The following is a 19,796-nucleotide window of genomic DNA, read 5'->3' as shown; positions in this document are numbered from 1 at the left end:
GAGGTCTATATGGATTTTAGGATCATCTTGCCAATTTCGGCCCCATGGGCGGCAGGGACTCTGACAGGGCTGCGCTGGGTGCGCGTCAGTGTGCGGGGCGCTGCTTATTGACACGGAGTCTTCTGATTGTGAACACGGGAGGTCTTTCCATTCACGAGGTCTTCTTTCATTTCTCTCAGTGATGTTTTCAGTGTGCAAGCCTTGCACTTCTTTTGTTAGATTTATTCCTAAGTATTTTATCCTTTTTGATACTGTTGTAAATGGAATTTTAATTTCATTCCTTACGATTTTCTATATACAAGATTGCATCATCTGCGAGCCACAGATAGTTGTAGTTCTTCCTTTCCAAGTTGGAGGTCTTTTCTTTTCCTTACCTAGCTGCCCTGTTCATGCTGATCTATAAGACAACACAGTGTCTTTCGTCTTTGAAAATGTCTTTTCACACAAACAGATACTGCCAAATATTGATATTAACCTGCAGGCATGTTAATTACCTAGAAGACATTTATAAAATTCTGTTAGATTCTTCTCTTAATATTTGCCTTTTCACATGTCATTATAGTGCAGATTAGTCACCCCCAAGTAAAAGTTCGGTAGAAGCTTCTCAGTTGAACAGTTGTGAACAGATGTGAAGATACAGACGATCACTCTGCACCGTGTCAAGTGGGAAACCACAGCTGGTCCTGCACTGTGACCCTGGACAAATCCCACCACCAAGCTGGGCCGGAGCGGCGAGCTTGCTTCTTGTTTTCACTTTGACAGAATGAAAACATACAAAGCAGCTTGCCATTATTTGTGAGTCAAACAATGTTAGCTGTTAGGATGGCTTTATAAATTTTGCAGATACATGCTGTTTTGCCTTGTAATTTTAGGCTGACTTCATTCAGAAACATTATCAAGTGTGTAGCTAAAGTTACATAACAGCGTAGTAGATACACTTTGTGCATTCTGGTTCTTCCACTTACTGTATTTGAGAGCTCCCTTTCTTTTTCTGGTTTCATGTACTGTGTGAATGTATTAGGACTTATTTAAACAATAGCATCAAGCTAATAATCAGCTTTTAAAAGAACACAGTATAAAAAAACAGTTCAAGATATTTCTATTTTATTATGTTTTTAGTCCCCTATGCTACACTCATTACAAGTCCACTTAGGCAAAAACATAAAATACTGGCCATGTGCCAAATATCTACTCGATAAACTCAGTAAAATCAAGGATGATTTCTCCAAGTCGTAATCTCAAAGACAGAGAAAATTACCAAGTACCAAAAGAAGATACAGCTAAAGAACATTCTCAGCATGAAAATCTATTACCAAGTACTTTTCCAGACACTACTGTGAGGTGACATAAGGCTAGAGTTTTGATTGACTCTCTCTTGCTGCCTTCTGTCAAAAAGGAAACACTAGGAACCGGAGGAAGAGAAAGAACACGCCATTCTGAAATTACAGCTGGGATAATGACGTCTGCCGTTAGCTGCTCGGCATCCACCCCTGCCTCCCACACCTTCCTGTTAACAGCACCCTGAAAAACCAAAATCATGAAGTATCTGAATGGGTCTAGTACCACCCCCATCTTCAGGCCCTAACTGGCTTAATACAAATCTGCGTGTTTCATCCCTTTGGCCACAAAGATTGGCTTACACAGGCCTGGGACCAATCAGACCTGGGCACTTGAAAATGAGCAAAAACGGGGGGTGGGGGGGGTACACATGCTCTGGCTGCCAGAACTGTGCTCATTTTCACTTGCCCCCCACGTCCCTGGGAGCTGGCTGCAAAACCAAGCTGCCAGGGGGAGGCAGGCAGCGAGGCAGGGCAGAAGTTCTAATGACACCGGGAAAGCTCTGAACTGAACCAGGTTCGGGCCAGCCTTACTTCTGGAAATTCAGTTATGGGAGACTTTCCCCACCCCACCTCCCTGTATGCCAATTTAGGCTAAATTTTTGGTTGCTTGTGAATAAAAGATACAGCTAGAATTTGAGGAAGGGCCTAAGTAATGAATCCACTTCTCGTTGCTCAACAGAAGGGCGACTTGTCTCTAAAAAACAAACATTATTTCAGGTTAACTCCAGCTAGGTCCTCAGTCAACAATGACAACTCTTCACTGTCCTCCCTACACTCAGCGGCCTAACCAGTCTCCCCAGCAGCACACGCCATCCTGCAGTGCCAGGGGTCTAGAGAACTGGTCTGTCCCGGGGGCTGACGAGCAACCCCCGACACAGCACGTCAGGTTCGTTGGGATCGGTCCGCTCACCCTCCCAGTCTCACCCCCCACTCCCGCCCCTGCCCTGCTCGTCTCCAGCCTCACAACACAGGCCGTTCCTGTTTCCGTGACCTCGCATGCACTCTCCCTTCCTCTTTCCTTCAACTGATCAACTGGTCTCTCCTCTGTCATTCCCACTGCCATCGTCCCCCATCCACAGTGCCCCCAGCTCTGCACAGCTAGTGTTTCACAGGTCCCAAAACTAGCAGCTATCTCTGGAGGACCATCGCTAGTCAGCCCTGTACTCCCGGTGCTTGTCACAGTGTCTGACACGTCATGGGCATCCACGTGGTGAGCGAAAGAGCAGACATGTGCATTTAAAAAATGCAATTATTTATATTAAAAAAATAATGCAATTACTTATATTCAAAACCTTCTCTCTATTCCATTTAAAGGTTCTACCCTTGGGCGCCTGGGTGGCTCAGTTGTTAAGCGTCTGCCTTCGGCTCAGGTCGTGATCTCAGGGTCCTGGGATCGAGCCCCGCATCGGGCTCCCCGCTCAGCGGGAAGCCTGCTTCTCCCTCTCCCACTCCCCCCTGCTTGTGTTCCCTCTCTCGCTGTGTCTCTCTCTGTCAAATAAATAAAATCTTAAAAAAAAAAAAGGTTCTCCCCCCGAAAAACCCGCATTTTTATTATGGTGTCTTAGGGAGTCTGTGGACATGAATTTGTGTACCATCCACAGTGCTCACTCCTACTCTGATGGTACTATCATGTTCCCTACGTGTAAGGTTTATTTAATCACGGTCTGCTGAGTAAACGTATGCTGAAATTCAGCATACGTGGTGAGATAGCTGAGGAACCCAGGACGGGTCAGATTTTGTGGTACAGATTTTGTGGTAGTTACTGTGAAAGAGAACCATAATCTTCCAGGGGAACAATGCAGATGCTAGCTTCCCCAGGTAGAGATACGCTCAACTAATGGTGGTAGACCGCAAGAGCATGTCAAAGTGGTTCCAGGAATAAACAAGCTGTGCCCAATGCAGAAGTCATCAGTCCCACTCAGCAGTCAGTACTGGGATATTCTTATTTAGCCTCCTGCAATACAAATAATGCAATAATGCAGCTACATTTCTAGAATGATGGACTCTGAGGTAGAAAATACAACTCAATTAGGAGATCTACAAGAAACTGTAACAAGGCTACACTAATCAAAACAGAGTGGTACTAGCAGAAAGACAGATATTAGACCAAAGAAATAGAACAGAGAGACCAGAAACAGACCCTCGTGCACGTGGTCAAATGATTTTCAACAACAGTGCCACGACCACTCAATGGGAAAAGGACAGTCTTTTCAAGAAATGGTGCTGGGAAGACTGGACATCTCCTGCAAAAGAATGACACTGGATCCGTACCTCACACCATATACAAAATTTAACCAGAAGTGGATCAAAGGTGTATATGTAAGAGCTAAATCTATAAATCTCTGGGAAGAAACAGGGTAAAGCTTCATGACATTAGTTTTGGCAGTGATCTCTTGGACAGGACACCAAAGGCAAAGGCAACAAAAGAAAAAAATAGACAAATTGGAGTTCATGAAAATTTTTAAGTTTTGTACATTAAAGGCACTCTGTATCTACAGAGTGAAAAGACAGCCCACAGGGTGGGAGAAAATATTTCCAACCTTGTCTCCAATGGGGGGATTAACACTAAAACATATGGAGAACTCCCAACATTCAACGACAGCAAGAAACAGCTCGATTAAAAAATGGGCAAAGGACACGAACAGATGGTCTTCCACAGAAGACACCCAGATGGCCCGTGAGCACAGGAAAAGATGTTCAGCAATTACTGATCATCAGGGAGAATGCAAATCAAACCACAATGAGATACCTACCACCTCACACCCATCAGGATGGCTACTATCAAAAAACTAGAAAATAACAAAAGTGTGAGCCATTTTTACAGAGAAATTGGACCCCTGTGCACTGTTGGTGGGAATGTAAAATGGTGTAGCTGCTGGAGGTTCCTCAAAAAATTTAAAACAGAAGGGCACCCGGGTGGCTCAGTTGGTTAAGCATCTGCCTTCGGCTCAGGTCATGATCTCACGTCAGGCTCCCTGCTCAGCAGGAGAGTCTGCTTCATCCTTTCCCTCTGCCCCTACCCCCTCTCGTGCTCTCACTCTCTCTCTCAAATAAATAAAATTTTTAAAAAAATGTTTTTTTAAACAGAATTACCATATGACCCAGCAATTCCACTTCTGAGTACATACCCCCCCGCAAATTGAAAGCAGGGTCTCAAAGAAATACTGTTTCATATTCATGGCAGTGTCATTCACAACAGCTATGACATGGAAGAAACCCAAGTGTCTACTGACAGATGGATACGCAAAATGTGGCATTTTCCTACAATGGAATATTATATAGCCTTAAAAAAGGAGGAAATTCTGACACATGCTACAACATGAATGATGTCTTTCAGTACATAAACAGACAAACTGTGATTCATCCAGATGATGGATTATTCAGTGTCACAAAGCAATGAGCTATCCAGCCACAAAAAGACCAGGAGGAAACTTAAATGCCTATTAGTCGGTGAAAGAAGCCAATCTGAAAAGGTCATATGCTGTGTGATCCCAATTCTATGACATTCTGGAATAGGCGAAACTATGGAGGCAGTAAAGAGACCAAAGGCTGCCAGGGATTGGGGGACAGAGGGATGAACAGGTGGAGCACGGAGGGTGTTTGGGGTAGGGAAACTACTCTGGAAGATACTGTGATGATGGATACATGGCCTTTACTCTGCATCTGTCCAAATCCAGAGACTGTTCAACACAGACCGTGAAACCTACTGTGAGCTATGGACTTCGGGTGATGATGTGTCAGTGCAGGTTCACTAACAAAGGTCCTGCGTGGGTGAGGGTGTCGGTAACGGGAGAGGCTCTGCACATGTGGAGCAGGGGGTAGGTAGGAAATCTCTTCTTCTCAATTTTACTGGGAACCAAAATGTCACTGGCAGCAGACCAACCTTCCTGCCCGCACCAACCAGAAAAGCCAGAAAAAATGCAAAAGCAAAGCAAGAAAGAACACCTGGGCTGAAACATTAAGAGACTGTCCAGGCACCCAGGCCTTGAGAAGACAAGGAGGGGGAACCGTCCTAGGCAAGGGCAGCTGGTGGCACAGGGGACGGACATCTGAGCCTGTTCTCCCCTCTGGGAAATGTACCTGTTCTAGGCACAGGGCAAGAGGTAGAGAAAAAGATGGCCCTTTAAGAGACAGAGAAACCAGTGGAGCTGGGGGCGGCCTCTCAGGCCTGGCCAGAACACACTAGTGAGGCAGATGCCAATAGCCCAGAGGAAGGGAGTGGAAAACAGGCCACACTGCCGGCTTCCTCTCTGGGCACCCGGGGCTTCTGTGCTGATGGTAATGTGTTAATTGTCTATCTGGCTGTCATTACATAGATATGATCTCCGTGACTATTCACCCATTACTACCCTAATTGGTATAAATTCTAGGCCTCAATAAAAAGCATAAGGAAAAAACCCCTCTTGTATTTCTGTGCAGAATCCATGGTTGCTCCCTATCTGGAACAGTTAGTGAACCTCTGTAAGCTAAAACAATCTGACATCGTAAGAACACCTAAAGCAATCACACAGATTGAGGGACGACCACGAAAGGACAATCTCGGAGGAGGTGTGCAAAGAGAAAACTCCTGGGAAGAAACAAGGAGAACAAAATCATGAAGAGTGGGTAACACTGCAAATGGTTTATTTGTCTGAAACACAAATCTCAGAATGTAGTACAACCAGGAAAGATGTCCCCAAACTGAAAAGCATTTTAGAAGAAAATGCTACTTTGTATGCAGGTACTTTGAGAGGACTTTTTTTTTTTTTTTAAAGTAGGCTCCAAGCCCAGTGCAGAGCCCAATGAGCTTGAACTCACAACCCTGAGATCAAGACCTGAGGTGAATCAAGAGCTGGACACTTAACTGACTGTGCCACCCAGGTGCCCGGAGGACGGCTTTTTGACAGCTCAGCACCCTAATCACTCCAGACTACCTCTGGGGCACCAGCTTCTCCAATTCTTAGTCCCTATGGTGCCAGGTGCTTGTAGCCCAGCCAAAGTGCCCTCGTCCTAGTAGTTGGGTCAGGAATCGCACCATGACCAAGCTGTCCTACCAGGAGGGGAGTCCGGGGTTGCGGTGGAGGGGGCTGGGTGGTGGGGGAGGCAGGGGTATGCTTGAGAATACAGGCAATAGATAAGGCAAGCTTCAGGGGGGGGGGGGGCACAGATTCTATGGAAGGCCCTGGGTCAGGCTGCCACTGAGGCCAGCCCTAGCCTCTGGACATTTGTTCAAGTTTTTAGTTTTTATTTTTATTTTTTTAAGATTTTAAGTAATCTCTACATCCAACGTGGGGCCCAAACCTATAACCCTGAGATCAAAAGTTGCAGGCCCCATGGACTAAGCTAGCTGGGCGCCCCTGGACATTTGAAGTTTTTAAATCCATAAAGGCTCCCAATTGACTAGCTGTGTGATCCTAGGCGAGTAACTCTGCCACCATGTCTAAGTGCCTCCACCTGCGGGGCTGAGAGCACAGGGCCAACGGTGAGGTAGAGGGCAGGGAGAGTGAGCGCACGGACTTGCGGCTGGCTCACTGTACACGGGGTGCGTGTGCTTGTCTTTACTACCACTTCTGTGTGAGCAAGACCGAGCGCGGCTCTCTGTCATCATCACACGCCCCTGACACAGATTTCATTATGCTGAGAACATTAACATATAAAGACACAAAAAATATTTTAATAAACTCTTGGATGATAGTTTTAATTTACTAATTATAGAAGAAAGAAAATTAAGAAGGTGTGGGGTTCTAAGAATGGGGTAGTGAAAGGCAGTCCTATCTTCCTAAAATAACTCTTCCTACTCATGAAAGATTATGGGGAATTTGCTGCTGACCAGCAATCCAGCACAACCCTGAGGCAAGAAAAGTAAACTCCCACCTTTCAATTACAGTTTTACTGTAAGCTTCCCTTTTAGCCAATTTTAAGTAAGACAATAAAATATTTTTGAGGGGCAACTGTGTGGCTCAGTCGCCTAGACGTCTAACTCTGGATTTCAGCTCAGGTCCTGATCTAAGGGTCATGGGTTTAAGCCTGCATTGGGCTCCGCACTGGGCGTGGAGCCTACTTATATATACATTTTTTTTTTTTAAAGAATTTTTTAAATTTATTCATTTGAGACAGAGAGAGAGAGAGAGAGAGTAGGAGCAGTGAGGAGGGGCAGAGGAAGAGGGTGAAGCAGACTCCCTGCTCAGGACCTGGAGATCACGACCTAAGCCGAAGACAGACGCTTAACCATCTGAGCCACCCAGGCGCCTCTTATATTTATATGTTATATGTATTTTTATATTTATATTATATTACATATTTATATTTATATTACATACAATATATATATATTTTAAATAATTTAACTCAAATCTATTTTAACAGTTAGAGACTTTATGCTCTGAGTTTCCCGGCAATGCATGCTGCCATGGAACTCACTCTTACTTTGCAGTGACTCAACTCCTAATTCAAATGTGAACTAACATGCATGAATTTTTCCCCACCTCTATAAACCCCGAGTACATTAAAAAACATTAAACCAATTCCACCTAGTTTCTAAAGTTTGCCTTTACAACAAAGTGTTGTTATTCATCCAATAATTATTTGTTATATCTGAAAACAAACAGAAACAACAAAACTCTCTAATGATAAACACTGGGCACATGATTTGGGTCTGACAGACACGAGTTTACATCCTGACTTGTTACTGTGTGGCCTCAGGCAGCTCACCGAACCTCCTCGGAATGTCCACTTCCACACGAGTGGAGACAGAATACTCCTCACCCTCAAGGTACGGAAGGAAGGCTGAGACAGGCCCTTCGGCACACGGCTGCCGCCGCCCTGGGCCTGCTGTGGTGCTCTCCACATGACGGGGCCACCGATCTTAAAAGGAGAAAGGCATTACACTAGACTGCCAACCACCAGATGCAGAGGGACAACAGAGCTAGAGCAGTCACCGGGTACAGGTGATCCAGGCGGAGTCACCTAGGCCCGGCAGAAGTGCCAGTCTCCCGCACAGGTCACAGGTCACCCGGAGAAGAGCGCTCAGCTTCGCACTGGAGAAATGCGGCAGACGTCGGCCAAGCCAGCGCTGCCACCAGGAAGCCGACCGACGTCATGTGCGTTTGCTGAGGTGCAGGGAGAAGAAGGGGACTCCACCGCTCATGCAACGTCACTGCCATCAACACATAGGCTGATGCTAAACAGGAGCAAACATCAGACGAACCCGAAGGTAAAGCATGTGCCGCAAAACAGCAGGTCTGTAATCTTCGAAAATGTCAACGTCGTGAGCCACAGAGGAAAGACACGGAACTATTCCAGATTAAAGGACCCAGAAGGAGCACCCATTGAAGTCAGTGCGTGGTCTCCAACTGGATCCCGGACGAGGGCAACGCTGTAACGCAGGACATTACTGGAACAATGGATAAAAAGGGAACACTGACGTATATTATATACCAACGGGTTGGTGTTAATTTTCCTGAATTTTATAACCCTCATGGCTATCTAAGAGAAAGTCCAATCTTAAGAAACATATGCTGATTTAATCAGGGTATCAAAATGAGGGGAGAAATAAAGCAAAAGCAGGAAAATATGAGCAACAGGTGACTGAGTAAAGAGTACACAAGAGGGGCGCCTGGGTGGCTCAGTCGTTAAGCATCTGCCTTCGGCTCAGGTCGTGATCCTGGGGTCCTGGGATTGAGCCCCGCATCAGGCTCCCTGCTCAGCGGGAAGCCTGCTTCTCCCTCTCCCACTTCCCCTGCTTTGTGTTCCCTCTCTCACTGTCTCTCTCTCTGTCAAATAAATACATAAAATCTTTAAAAAAAAAAAACAAACCCAAACGAAAAACAAAACAAAAAAATACTTGATTGGGTTTTAAAAAAAAGAGTACACAAGAGTTCCTCATCCTGTGTTGTCATTCTGATGTTTTTTGAAATTATTTCACAAGAAGTCAAAAATGTTTGGGGCGCCTGGGTAGCTCAGTCGTTGAGTGTCTGCCTTCGGCTCAGGTCATGGTCCCAGGGTCCTGGGATGGAGCCCCGCATCTGGCTCCCTGCTCAGCAGGAAGCCTGCTTCTCTCTCCCACTCCCCCTGCTGGTGTTCCCGCTCTCGTTGTCTCTCTCTCTCTGTCAAATAAATAAAGAAAATCTAAAAAAAAAAAAAAAAAAAGAAAGAAAAAGAAGTAAAAAATGTTTAAGAAGAGGAGTATCTGGGGGCGCCTGGTGGGGCTCAGTCGGTGAAGCGTCCGCCTTCGACTCAGGTCATGATCTCAGGGCCCAGGGATCGCCCTGAACTGGGCTCTCTCTGCTCAGCAGGAAGCCTGCTTCTCCCTCTCCCTCTACCCCACTCCCTGCTTGTGCCTTCTCTCTCCCTCTCCCTCTCTCTCTCAAATAAATAAAATCTTAAAAAAAAAAAAAAAAGATGAATATCTGATTTCTGTGCTCAAAGACATTATAATCTACTGGGAAAGATAATATTTTCTAATAGCTGCAAAGAAGAGCTCTCCACTAGAAACATCAAGTATGGAAGCAGATGACGCAGGTCCTTGGGGAACGAGCAGAGGACTCGCAGGGTGCAGCCACGGGGGCCCTGCAGGGCGGGTCAGAATCGGGGTTCATACCTACATCTGAAAGTGACAGGTAGCGACCTCCTGAGGAGCTGTGAGTGCCTTTACCGGAGCATGGTAATCATGAGCAAAAGAAGAAAGGAAGGAAGGAAAGAGAAGAATCTGTGGACACAAAGTGACTGCGGAGCATCCCTAGCGTCCACACATCAGAGGTGCTGCTCTCCAGGGCCGCGTGGGACCCCAGTGATGCCACAGCTGCATTTACAGCCCTGCTCAAAGCAGAGGCCTGCGCTCCACTCTGCTGGGTGTCCCGCCTCCTGGGACCATGGCGGGTCAGCCTTTCTTCCTACCCAATCATCCTGGGCAGCTGAGACCAAGGTCTTGTGCAGAATCTGTTTCTTAGAACTCAGGAGCTCTTCATGGGTTTGTTTTCACCAAGATTAGGAAAAATGAGGGATTAAACGTGGCAGATAAGGCTTGTAGCTGCAGCAATAGCCTTAAAACTGGCCATCTGCGAGTCAAGATTAGACTATTCACGGACGGAGGGTGAGAAAAGACTCAAGGAAACAGACCCCCCCCCCCCCAAAGTGGAGTCATCTGGCCTCCAGATGAGGAGCTAGGCCACCACAATCTGACCCAAGGATCAAGAACCACAACTGGCCAGCGTCTGAATCACAGAAGGTGGACAAGGCCCTCCATTCTCCTACCCCCTGCTAGGGAGACTGCCCTCGGCTCTGAGCCCAAACTCTCCTCTGGGGGTACAGTGAGCACAGCCTCTTCTGGAGTCATGGGAAAGTAACATCAGGGCTAACTGACCTCCTAGGCCACCTCTTACTAAAACAAGCATTGTTTTCAATTTGACCTTCCCCATCAGCACGGGACTTGGCACTGGGCTGAGGGGAAGAGTATTTTAGGAGCCTTTATTTCCCTTTCGACTCCCCTTGCAACTCCAGACAAGTTCTGTTTTCGCTAACCTTCATCTGTCCTGCCTCCTAGAGATGAAGCAGCACTCTGGAAGGAGGATCAAGCTGGGCAGTTGGACATGGAGAGCTACCTTGCCCCTGACCCCCAAGCCCTCCCAAGAAAGGAACCAGAGGAATCGCAAACACGTCTCATCATAGAGGTGTCAACTAGAACCTGAACAGTAGGCCTTGTGTTTCGTTCCCTTCTCAATGCCCTAGAGCATATGCAGTACATAAATACTTTGTGTGAATAAACTTATTGGTGTTGATAAAATATTCTAGGCAGATACTGTTAACACAAAATCCTAAGAGTACACAATTTTTGAGTTAAGAGACTTATCTTCCTCATTCCTGGAAATAAAAATTTTGATGTTTGTAGATTAAACATTTTATTTGCCCTTAAAAACACATATATACATGTGTATATATATATATATATATATATACATATATATATTACATTTATTGGGAAGATGATAGAAAATAGTAGAGCCTTAGTAAAGAAATTATACAAAATTGTGATTACCAACATGATTATTAGGTTATATCTCAACCCCCTGGAAATGCTAACCTAATTCTCAGCAGCCAAGGCAGTAAGCAACTGGAAGCAGGGAAAATACAGCTGTGTCCAGCTAGAAAGGATAAGGAACACCAGCAGTAAGAAAACACACTCTATACAGCTGATGAGTGAGGAACGTTAAACACAGTGGTGAAATGCTGTATTTATAGTACTTGGAGGCTTTTCTGTGGTTTGGAAGCCACTCTGTTCTGTCAGTGAAACTTTATTCCTGCTTTCAGTGTTAGTAACAATGGTTTGGAACAACAACAACAAAAACAGCCACAAAACACTCGGTTTAATGTGAACTCTGCACATAGAAGTCAACCAGAGCCCACGTGGTCACTGGGGACAACTGTGCCACCCTTCGGGAGGCCTCACTTCCAGGAGCAACTCTGGGAGGGTGGGACTAGAACTGGGTTTTGTTTTGTTTTTTTCTCTCAAGAACCTAGATGTGCTTACTTTCTCAGATAAAATCTGTAATGGCCAGCCGACAGGGTGACCTACAATGACTTACAGCAATGTTACGTGCTTCACCCAGCTTCTAAGTCCACTGGTTGGTAACACACATTTTGGTTAACCAGCAATTTAACATGAAAATGAAGTACTCAACCCTGGAATGTTAAAAAGTATCACAGACCCCAGGATTACAAGGCCTGGTGGTCACGTGTGAGGCTCCTAACCGGCAGAGAGCAGCGCTTCTCCAAGGCGGCGGGTCACCACCCTCCCTGCCCGCGACCAGATCTGAGCTAGGGCGCGGTCCACATGGAGAGAGTCTCCTGATGGAGAAAGCAGCTGAACTAACCGCTGTGCCGGGACAGCTCTCTTAACGCCGCCCAACAGGTTAGGAGTCTGTGGCCCGATGTGCCGACAAGCCCGTCCTGGAGCGTAATAGCGCTCTAGAAGAGAAATGCAAACATGCGGACACAACCAGGAATTGTCACAAAACATGACAAGAGGGAAGTACCTGTTCCTGCAGGTCGTAGTCGTAGCTGTCGTGCAGCAGAAGACTGAGGACGTAGCGGGTATAAATCATGGCATCGATGCCACATTTCTCCAGCTCCTGCCCCAGCCAGGTCTGCACTGGGCCCAGAGCATGAAGGAGAGACATTTCAGAAACAGATACGGGGCCTGGATAAGAGCTTGAGGAGCTTTCAGATGGTAAACCATCCACAACAACTGTACAGATAGGGCGCATGAATTTAGGTTGCTGACATCCTTAAAATGTGAAGCATTTTCTGCAGTTGATGTTCTGTTGGTATCTGGAGGGGATTTTCACTCCAGTAAAAAGGAGAGATGCTTGACATCTAGGATAAGCATCTATTTTTGCTGGCAGTCAGCCATTAGAACAGAATTTCCCTCTTCAGGCATGACCAATGAATCAACATCCTGACAGCAATACACATGTAGATGTGATTTTCTACTTTACTTTCATTGAGGCCAAATGGAAGTCTCCGGCAGAACCTACAAAAGTGAGAGAGAAAAAAAGGTATGATAAATTACTGATCTTTTGAAAAAAAATCCAAATTAACTTTATTGAAATTTGGTGTCTTAGAACACGATTTCTTTTTGCTGTAATGTTTGACATTTTAAAACAAATGACATTTCAAAATTTTAAGCTTAATATCATTTAAGAGGAAAACTCTCAAATTTACTACTGCTGTGCTTGTGCTCAATCATAACAATGTTTATTTTGCTGTCTCAAGAGACTGGGCTAATAAAATTTTGTTCATCGGTAATGCTGAAAGAATCTGTGTGGTAACAAATCACTAGTTCAATTTTTTAGTGTAATAGACACAAGCAGCTAAATAGTAATTTCATTTAAACAATGGTTAAAAAGTAATCTTTTAAATTGAAGGTTTCGTAAAGGTAATCATCTCGTGTGGCTAAAAGATTTGCACGGCTGCTCGCTAATTATTTCATAAAAGTTAAGGTAAAACATGGATTTGGCTCATAGCCACACCAGGCTAGATGGTTAAACCTGCTTTATTCTACTATACCTCGGTTGACAGTTTGCCTACTTGTTGTGAAAGAAGCCATGCTCTAAATAGCTTTCCCTTAAGTTAACCTACTTTCAACATGTCAAACTAATCTAATGGCCTTATTAAATCACTCATGCCACCAGAAGATGAAAACTACCACAGTAACAGGTAAATCTCATCAGCTCAGCCTCTACATGAATTTTAGCAGACAATAAGAGGGTTACCAAAAGTGACTTTTAGGGGCACCTGGGTGGCTCAGTCAGTTAAGCATCCAACTCCTGATTTAGGCTCAGGTCATGGTCTCCCAGTCATGAAATTCAGCCCCATGTCAGGCTCCCTGCTCAGCAGGGAGTCTGCTTGAGATCCTTTCCCTCTCCCTCTAACGCTCACCCTGCTCACATACTCTCTAAAAAAATAAATAAATCTTAAAAAAAAAAAAAAAGTGATTTTAGGGATGCCTGGGTGGCTCAGTCGGTTAAGCGTCTGCCTTCGGCTCAGCTCATGATCCCAGGGTCCTGGGATCGAGTCCCGCATCAGGCTCCCTGCTCAGTGGGGAGCCTGCTTCTCCCTCTGCCTGCCACTCCCCCTGCTTGTGCATGCGTGCTCTCTCGCTCTAATAAATAATAAATATTTTTTAAAAAGTGACTTTTAAAGGAGAATTATTAGTAAAACATGAAGTCTGAAAGACTCTTCACCAAAGATTTAAGACTCCATTTCTTTCATTTCATGAATAACTACACAGTAAGTTTTACATACATTAAATATAAAGAAAAACTGTTTAAATCTACCATAGGAATAAGTTATTAGATTAAGTTGTCATTAATGTATATTCTATTTTTAAAAATTTTCTCTACCATACTGTCTTTTCTGAATTACGGAAAATAGGGGCGCCTGGGTGGCTCAGTCAGTTAAGTGTCTGCCTTCAGCTCGGGTCATGATCCTGGGGTCCTGGAATCGAGCCCCACGTCAGGCTCTCTGCTCAGCCAGGAGCCTGTTTCTCCCTCTCCCTTCCCTGCCGCTCCCCCTGCTGTGCTCTCTGTCAAATAAATAAATAAAAACTTAAAAAAAAAAAAGTATGAATTATGGAAAACATAAATTAAAGCAAACGTTTTTCTTTCTTTTTTTTTTTAAGATTTTATTTATTTGATAGAGAGAGGAAACACAAGCAGGGGGAGTGAGAGAGGGAGAAGCAGGCTTCCCGCCGAGCAGGGAGCCCGATGCGGGGCTCGATCCCAGGACTCTGGGATCATGACCTGAGCTGAAGGCAGACGCTTAACGACTGAGCCACCCAGGCGCCCCAAAGCAAATGTTTTTCTGTAATTTTCACCTGCTGAAATTTTCCAGCTAACTCTCAAAATTAAAACATTTTTCATCAGTTCTTTAATATTTTTGGATCTTAGGATGGCAGACAGATCATCAAGTAAACAATACACTGAATTCTGGGGACATCACCTAAAGCTAGGTAACAAGCTGGTACTCATTCAATGAAGATCAACCAAGACTGAGAGCAGACGAAGCAATAGCTGAAGGAGCTGGATGAAAGATCTAAGGCAGCCTGAGCTCACAGCAAACAGCACCAGAGATTGGCAGAGGGGAGCCCTCCAGAATTCAGCAGGGTATTAATCAAGGCATGCATATGAGGAACTCCCTGAGCGCAGGAAAGGATGATCACGAAGACCAGGCGGAAACAGGACTTGATGCTCAGCACGGCCAGGAAGGACTTGATGCTCACCAGCCAGACTTGAAAACCTCCTAATTCAGGGACACTGGGTACTCAGAAGGCTCCTAACTTAGTAAGGGGAAGCAACTAGCCCTAGACAGAACAGAGTGTGCTTAACACATCCTAAAAGGAAGACCTGGAAGGACCAAACTATTTCTAATTTCACTATGGTCCCAGAACAAACCTCAAGAAATTTATAGGAACACAAAAAATACCTAGCACCTAACAAAGTAAAATTTAGGGGTGCCTAGATGGCTCAGTCGATTGAGCGTCTGCCTCTTGGTTTTGGCTCAGATCCTGATCTCAGGGTCATGGGATTGAGCCATACATTGGGCTCCAAGCTTGGCATGGAGTCTACTGGAGATTTTTTCCCCCTCCTTCTCCTTCCCCCTCTACCCCTCTCCCTGCTTGTGCTCTCTCAAATAAATAAAATCTTTTTTAAAAAAAAAAAGTAAAATTTACAATGGTTGGCACCTAATAAATAATTAGCAGACATGCAAAGAAGCAGGCACAAAGGAAGTAGAAATTAAGAGAAAAATAAATTCATTGAAACCAACTCAGAATTGATACAAAAGTGAGATTTAGCAGAAAGGACTCAAAGCAGTTATTATGACAAAAGGCTATATATGTGATGAGTAGAGAACAGAAAAGATAAAGATTGAAAGTCAAACATCTACAGACGAAAACTACAACGTCAGAGATGAAAAGCAGGCAGCATGGGGAAAGAGCAGATCAGCCACTTCAGAAGGAAAGAGTCCAGAGTCTTAAACTGCAAAAGAAACCATAAAAAAATGAAACATAGAGAGAAAGGAATAAATTAACACAGCTTCAGCAAGCTGTGTGACAATTTTAAGAAATCTAACATATGTTTAGTTGGAGAAGAAAGAGAAGGGGGGGTCAAAGAAATATTTGAAGAAATAATGACCAACATTTTCCCAAAATTGATGACCGCTAAACACACAGATCCAAGAAGTTCAATGAACTCTAAACACAAGAAACATGAAGAAACTGACACCTAGGCTTCCTGCAGCAAAACGGTCCAAACAAACAGTAGAGAGAAGAAGCTCAAAGCCACTGGGGAGAAGAGACATCAGGTAGAACAGAGCAAAGGATGAATAAGGACACCAAGTTTCTTGTCAGAAACGTGGAAAGGAGAAGATAATTGGGCAAAAAATGTTTAAGGACTGGAAGAAAAACGCATCAACTTAGAATTTTATACTCATCACAAAATCTTCCACAACAAAAGTGAAACAAAGACTTTTTCAGATTTGCAAAAGCTGGAAGATTCCAGCAGCAGCAGCAGCAGCCATCAGAAATGTTACAGGAAGTCCTTTGGGCAGGACAATGACACCAGAACAAAACGTGCATCCACTCAAAGGAACAAAGAGCACCAGAAACAGTATAACTACATTTTTCTTATTACTTCAGTATCTTTCAAAGATAATTCCCTATTGAAACAAAAATAGTAACAATTTATTGTGAGGTTTGCAACATACGTAGAAGCAAAATGGAGGGCAACAGAGCACAAAGGCCGAAGGGGAAAATCTACTACTACTACCCGCTCCTTCCACATTCCCTGCAATGGTAGAATGGCACTTGGAGACAGACTGATCTGATAGCTGTTAATAATCACAATAAATGTAAACGGTTGAACCAACCAATTAAAAAGCAGATGGTCAGACTGGATTTTAAAACTGCAAAACCCAGATATATGCTGCTTATAAAAATATCCACATTAAATATAAAGGTACAGACAGTTCCAAAGTAAAAGGATGGGAAAAGATACACCAGGCCAACACTGATAAAAAGCAAGGTGGAGGGGCCCCAGGTGGCTCAGTCAGATGGGCAGCTAACTCTCGATTTTGGCTCAAGTTGTGATCTTGGGATCCTGGGATTGGCCTCCATGTTGAGCTCTGCACTTGGCAGGGAGTCTGGCTTGAGGATTCTCTCTCCCTCTCCCTCTGCCCCTCTTGCTCGCCCTCTCTCTCACACTCAGTCTCTCTCTAAAATAAGTAAATCTTTTAAAAAAAGTACAAGGTGGAATGTCTACATTAATATCTGACAGAGTTCAGAGCAGAGGGTTAATAGAGGTGAAGGTCATTTCAAAATGATAAAGGGGTCAATTACCAAGAGGATGTAACAGTCCTATTTATTATATACGTGGTAGCAGAGTTTCCAAATGCATGAAAACTGATAGAATTTCAAGGAGAAATAAACAAATCCATGATCGTACTAGATTTCAAAATCCCTCTCTCAATCACTGAAAGAAGTAAACGGAAAATCAATAAGGATTTAGGAAACTAGAGCAACATTATCATCAATCAGACAGAAGACTGTATTCTGGGCTCTAAAGAAAGTTGCAACTAACTTAAAAGGATTCAAATCATACAAAATATATTCTCTGACCACATAGAACTAAATTATAAACTAATCAGGGGCACCTGGGTGGCTCAGTCTGTTGAGTGTCCAACTGATTTTGGTTCAGGTCATGATCTCAGGGGTTGTGAGATCGAGCCCCATGTCAGGCTCCATGATAGGCATGGAACCTGCTTGAGATTTTCTCTCTCCCTAGCATCTCCCCAGCTCTCTCTCTCTAAAAGAAAAAAAAAAAGGTTTCAACCCAACCATAGGATTCTCTCTGTTGTCATTAAGAGATTTCACACTTCTTTAGCCAAGTGCAAGGATTCAAGAAATGGGTGAGAAAAAAAATCAGCATACAAATGCAAAATGAAGTACACTGAACTCCCAAGAGCTCATCAAAGCTGGTTAAAATCTGCCCTTGCATTTTTACCCCTAACAGAACTCTTCCTCGAACTTGTTCAATAGCTGATGCCATATCATCTTTAAATAATGGGCCATATCCCTAGAGTCACTAGCAGTTATGATCTTTTTTTTCAGTTTTTAGTTCTGTAGTTGGGACTGCAGAGGACCATGGGAAAGAGCAGGGGCTGGTAAGTCTGGTACCGTCAGGCTACTTGGCAGTTGTCTGTGTAATAACTGAGTGGATCCTAGTAACAGGGTCTGAGCCAGAAACGCTACAAGATGGCTCTTCCTGTACCATAATGGCAGGTCTAAATGTTCTTGGAGCCAGTGTCCATTCTCCATAATTTGAACCTCAAACTGTTAGCAGATGAACCAGGGACAGAATATTGGGCCATAACTAAGCAGGTTCTCCCTAAGAAGCAAGCCTTCGATGGGGGGGGGGGGGGGGAACATTTGACCAAATGAGAGACTCTATTTCCAGTTCTGAACTGAAAGGAGTCTCCTAGGTACGTGGGCTCATGATTTTTAATTAAAACTTATTTTGGGGACGATCTACTACATGGTCAAAACAGAGGAAAGGTCTGACAAACCTAGGCAAAACCCATTTAATGTCTGCCTGACAAGTTCAAGAACACAGCTGGCAAACACCCAAATTTCAAACTGTTATGCTCATTCCCCAAATGTGAAATTTAGTCAGTATGAAGTTAAATTTCATTTCGGTTTAACTAAATTCTCCAAAAGTTTTTTAAAGATTTTTTTTATTTTTATTTGAGAGAGAGAGAGCATGCACACAAGCGGGGGGAGGGGCAGAGGGACAATCAGACTCCCCACTGAGTGGGGAGCCTGACGAGGGGCTCAATCTCAGGACCCTGAGATCATGACCTGAGCCAAAGTCAGATACTTAACCGATGGAGTCACCCAGGTGCTCCTCCCAAAGAGTTTTAAAGAAAAAGCACCACTGTATATACTCAAAGGCTTTTTGTTTGCTTCACTTAATTTTTTCAACATCTGATTCTCCAGAGGTTTACAGAGAAAAGACGACCTTCGGATCATCCTGAGTTATCTTTCTCCCATGCAAAACTAACCCAAATCATCCTAAAGACTGGGCTGCATAAATGATCATTTAAAAGGTTCCAAAACAGGGGTGCCTGGGTGGCTCAGTCGTTAAGCGTCTGCCTCTGCCTCAGGTCATGATCTTGGAGTCCTGGGATCAAGCCCTGCATCGGGCTCCCTGCTCTGCGGGGAGTCTGCTTCTCCCTCTCCCTCTGCCCCTCCCCTCCATGCTCTCTTGCTCGCTCTCAAATAAATAAAATCTTTAAAAAAAAAAAAAAAAAGTCCCACAATAACACACTTATTTTAGAATATTTGTCTTTTTTACAACAAACTTTAAATGGTTTCCATTAAGGATGCAAAAAATATACACAGCTATAATTAAATGCCCATGGAAGTTTCTATACCACTTATGTCTTCTTTAATTCTTGCAGGTAGGAAAGTACACCATCCTAACAGTCATAACATCTAGGTTTTTGTAATCAGTCTCACCTCTGCTACTTAAAAGCTGGTTTTGTGCCCATTACTTCTTGGGGTCTTTGTTTTCTCACCTGTAAAACAGAATAATAAATACGTGCTCTCTCTACACCTCAATCTCTCACAAGGTTGTTGCAATGAGCAAAGGAGAAGTACATCTATGTTTCTGTGGCCTTTGCATTTCATAAACTGTCATACAAATGGAAGATATTGTTACAAACTACCCCCCCTCAAATTGTTTATATCTGCTTTATTTTACATGTTCCTTCACTGATCAGATTATGTTAAGAGTAGTATTTGTGTTACCCTTTTAGAACAAAAAATACTCGATTTCCTTACTATCCTTAAAACAAACAACCAACTATGAAATCTCCTTCATTTATAAGAACCAGTTTCTAGTCACATCAAAGCCTTCCCTCTTG

The 19,796-nt window shown here is 44.0% G+C and overlaps 1 protein-coding gene across 5 annotated transcripts in view; it reads right to left on the bottom strand.

The window, feature by feature from the left end:
• The window catches only part of KIAA0232 (KIAA0232 ortholog), a 59,231-nt gene extending 39,792 nt beyond the window's left edge, over nucleotides 1-19,439 (bottom strand). For all 5 annotated transcript variants that reach the window (XM_021677696.2, XM_021677697.2, XM_021677699.2 and 2 more), the window contains exons 1-2: nucleotides 19,390-19,439; nucleotides 12,350-12,846 (exon numbers count right to left, since the gene is read on the bottom strand). In XM_021677696.2, coding sequence (XP_021533371.1) covers nucleotides 12,350-12,580 — 231 coding nt within the window. In that variant the 5' untranslated portion in view covers nucleotides 12,581-12,846; nucleotides 19,390-19,439. The remainder of the gene's footprint in view (nucleotides 1-12,349; nucleotides 12,847-19,389) is intronic.
• Between the last annotated feature and the right edge of the window lie 357 nt (nucleotides 19,440-19,796).

The sequence above is a fragment of the Neomonachus schauinslandi genome, chromosome 2 (assembly GCF_002201575.2).
Source record: "Neomonachus schauinslandi chromosome 2, ASM220157v2, whole genome shotgun sequence".
Lineage (NCBI taxonomy): Eukaryota > Metazoa > Chordata > Mammalia > Carnivora > Phocidae > Neomonachus > Neomonachus schauinslandi.
Note: the sequence above shows the minus strand (reverse complement) of the source record. Positions and strands in the feature narration are given on the sequence as shown.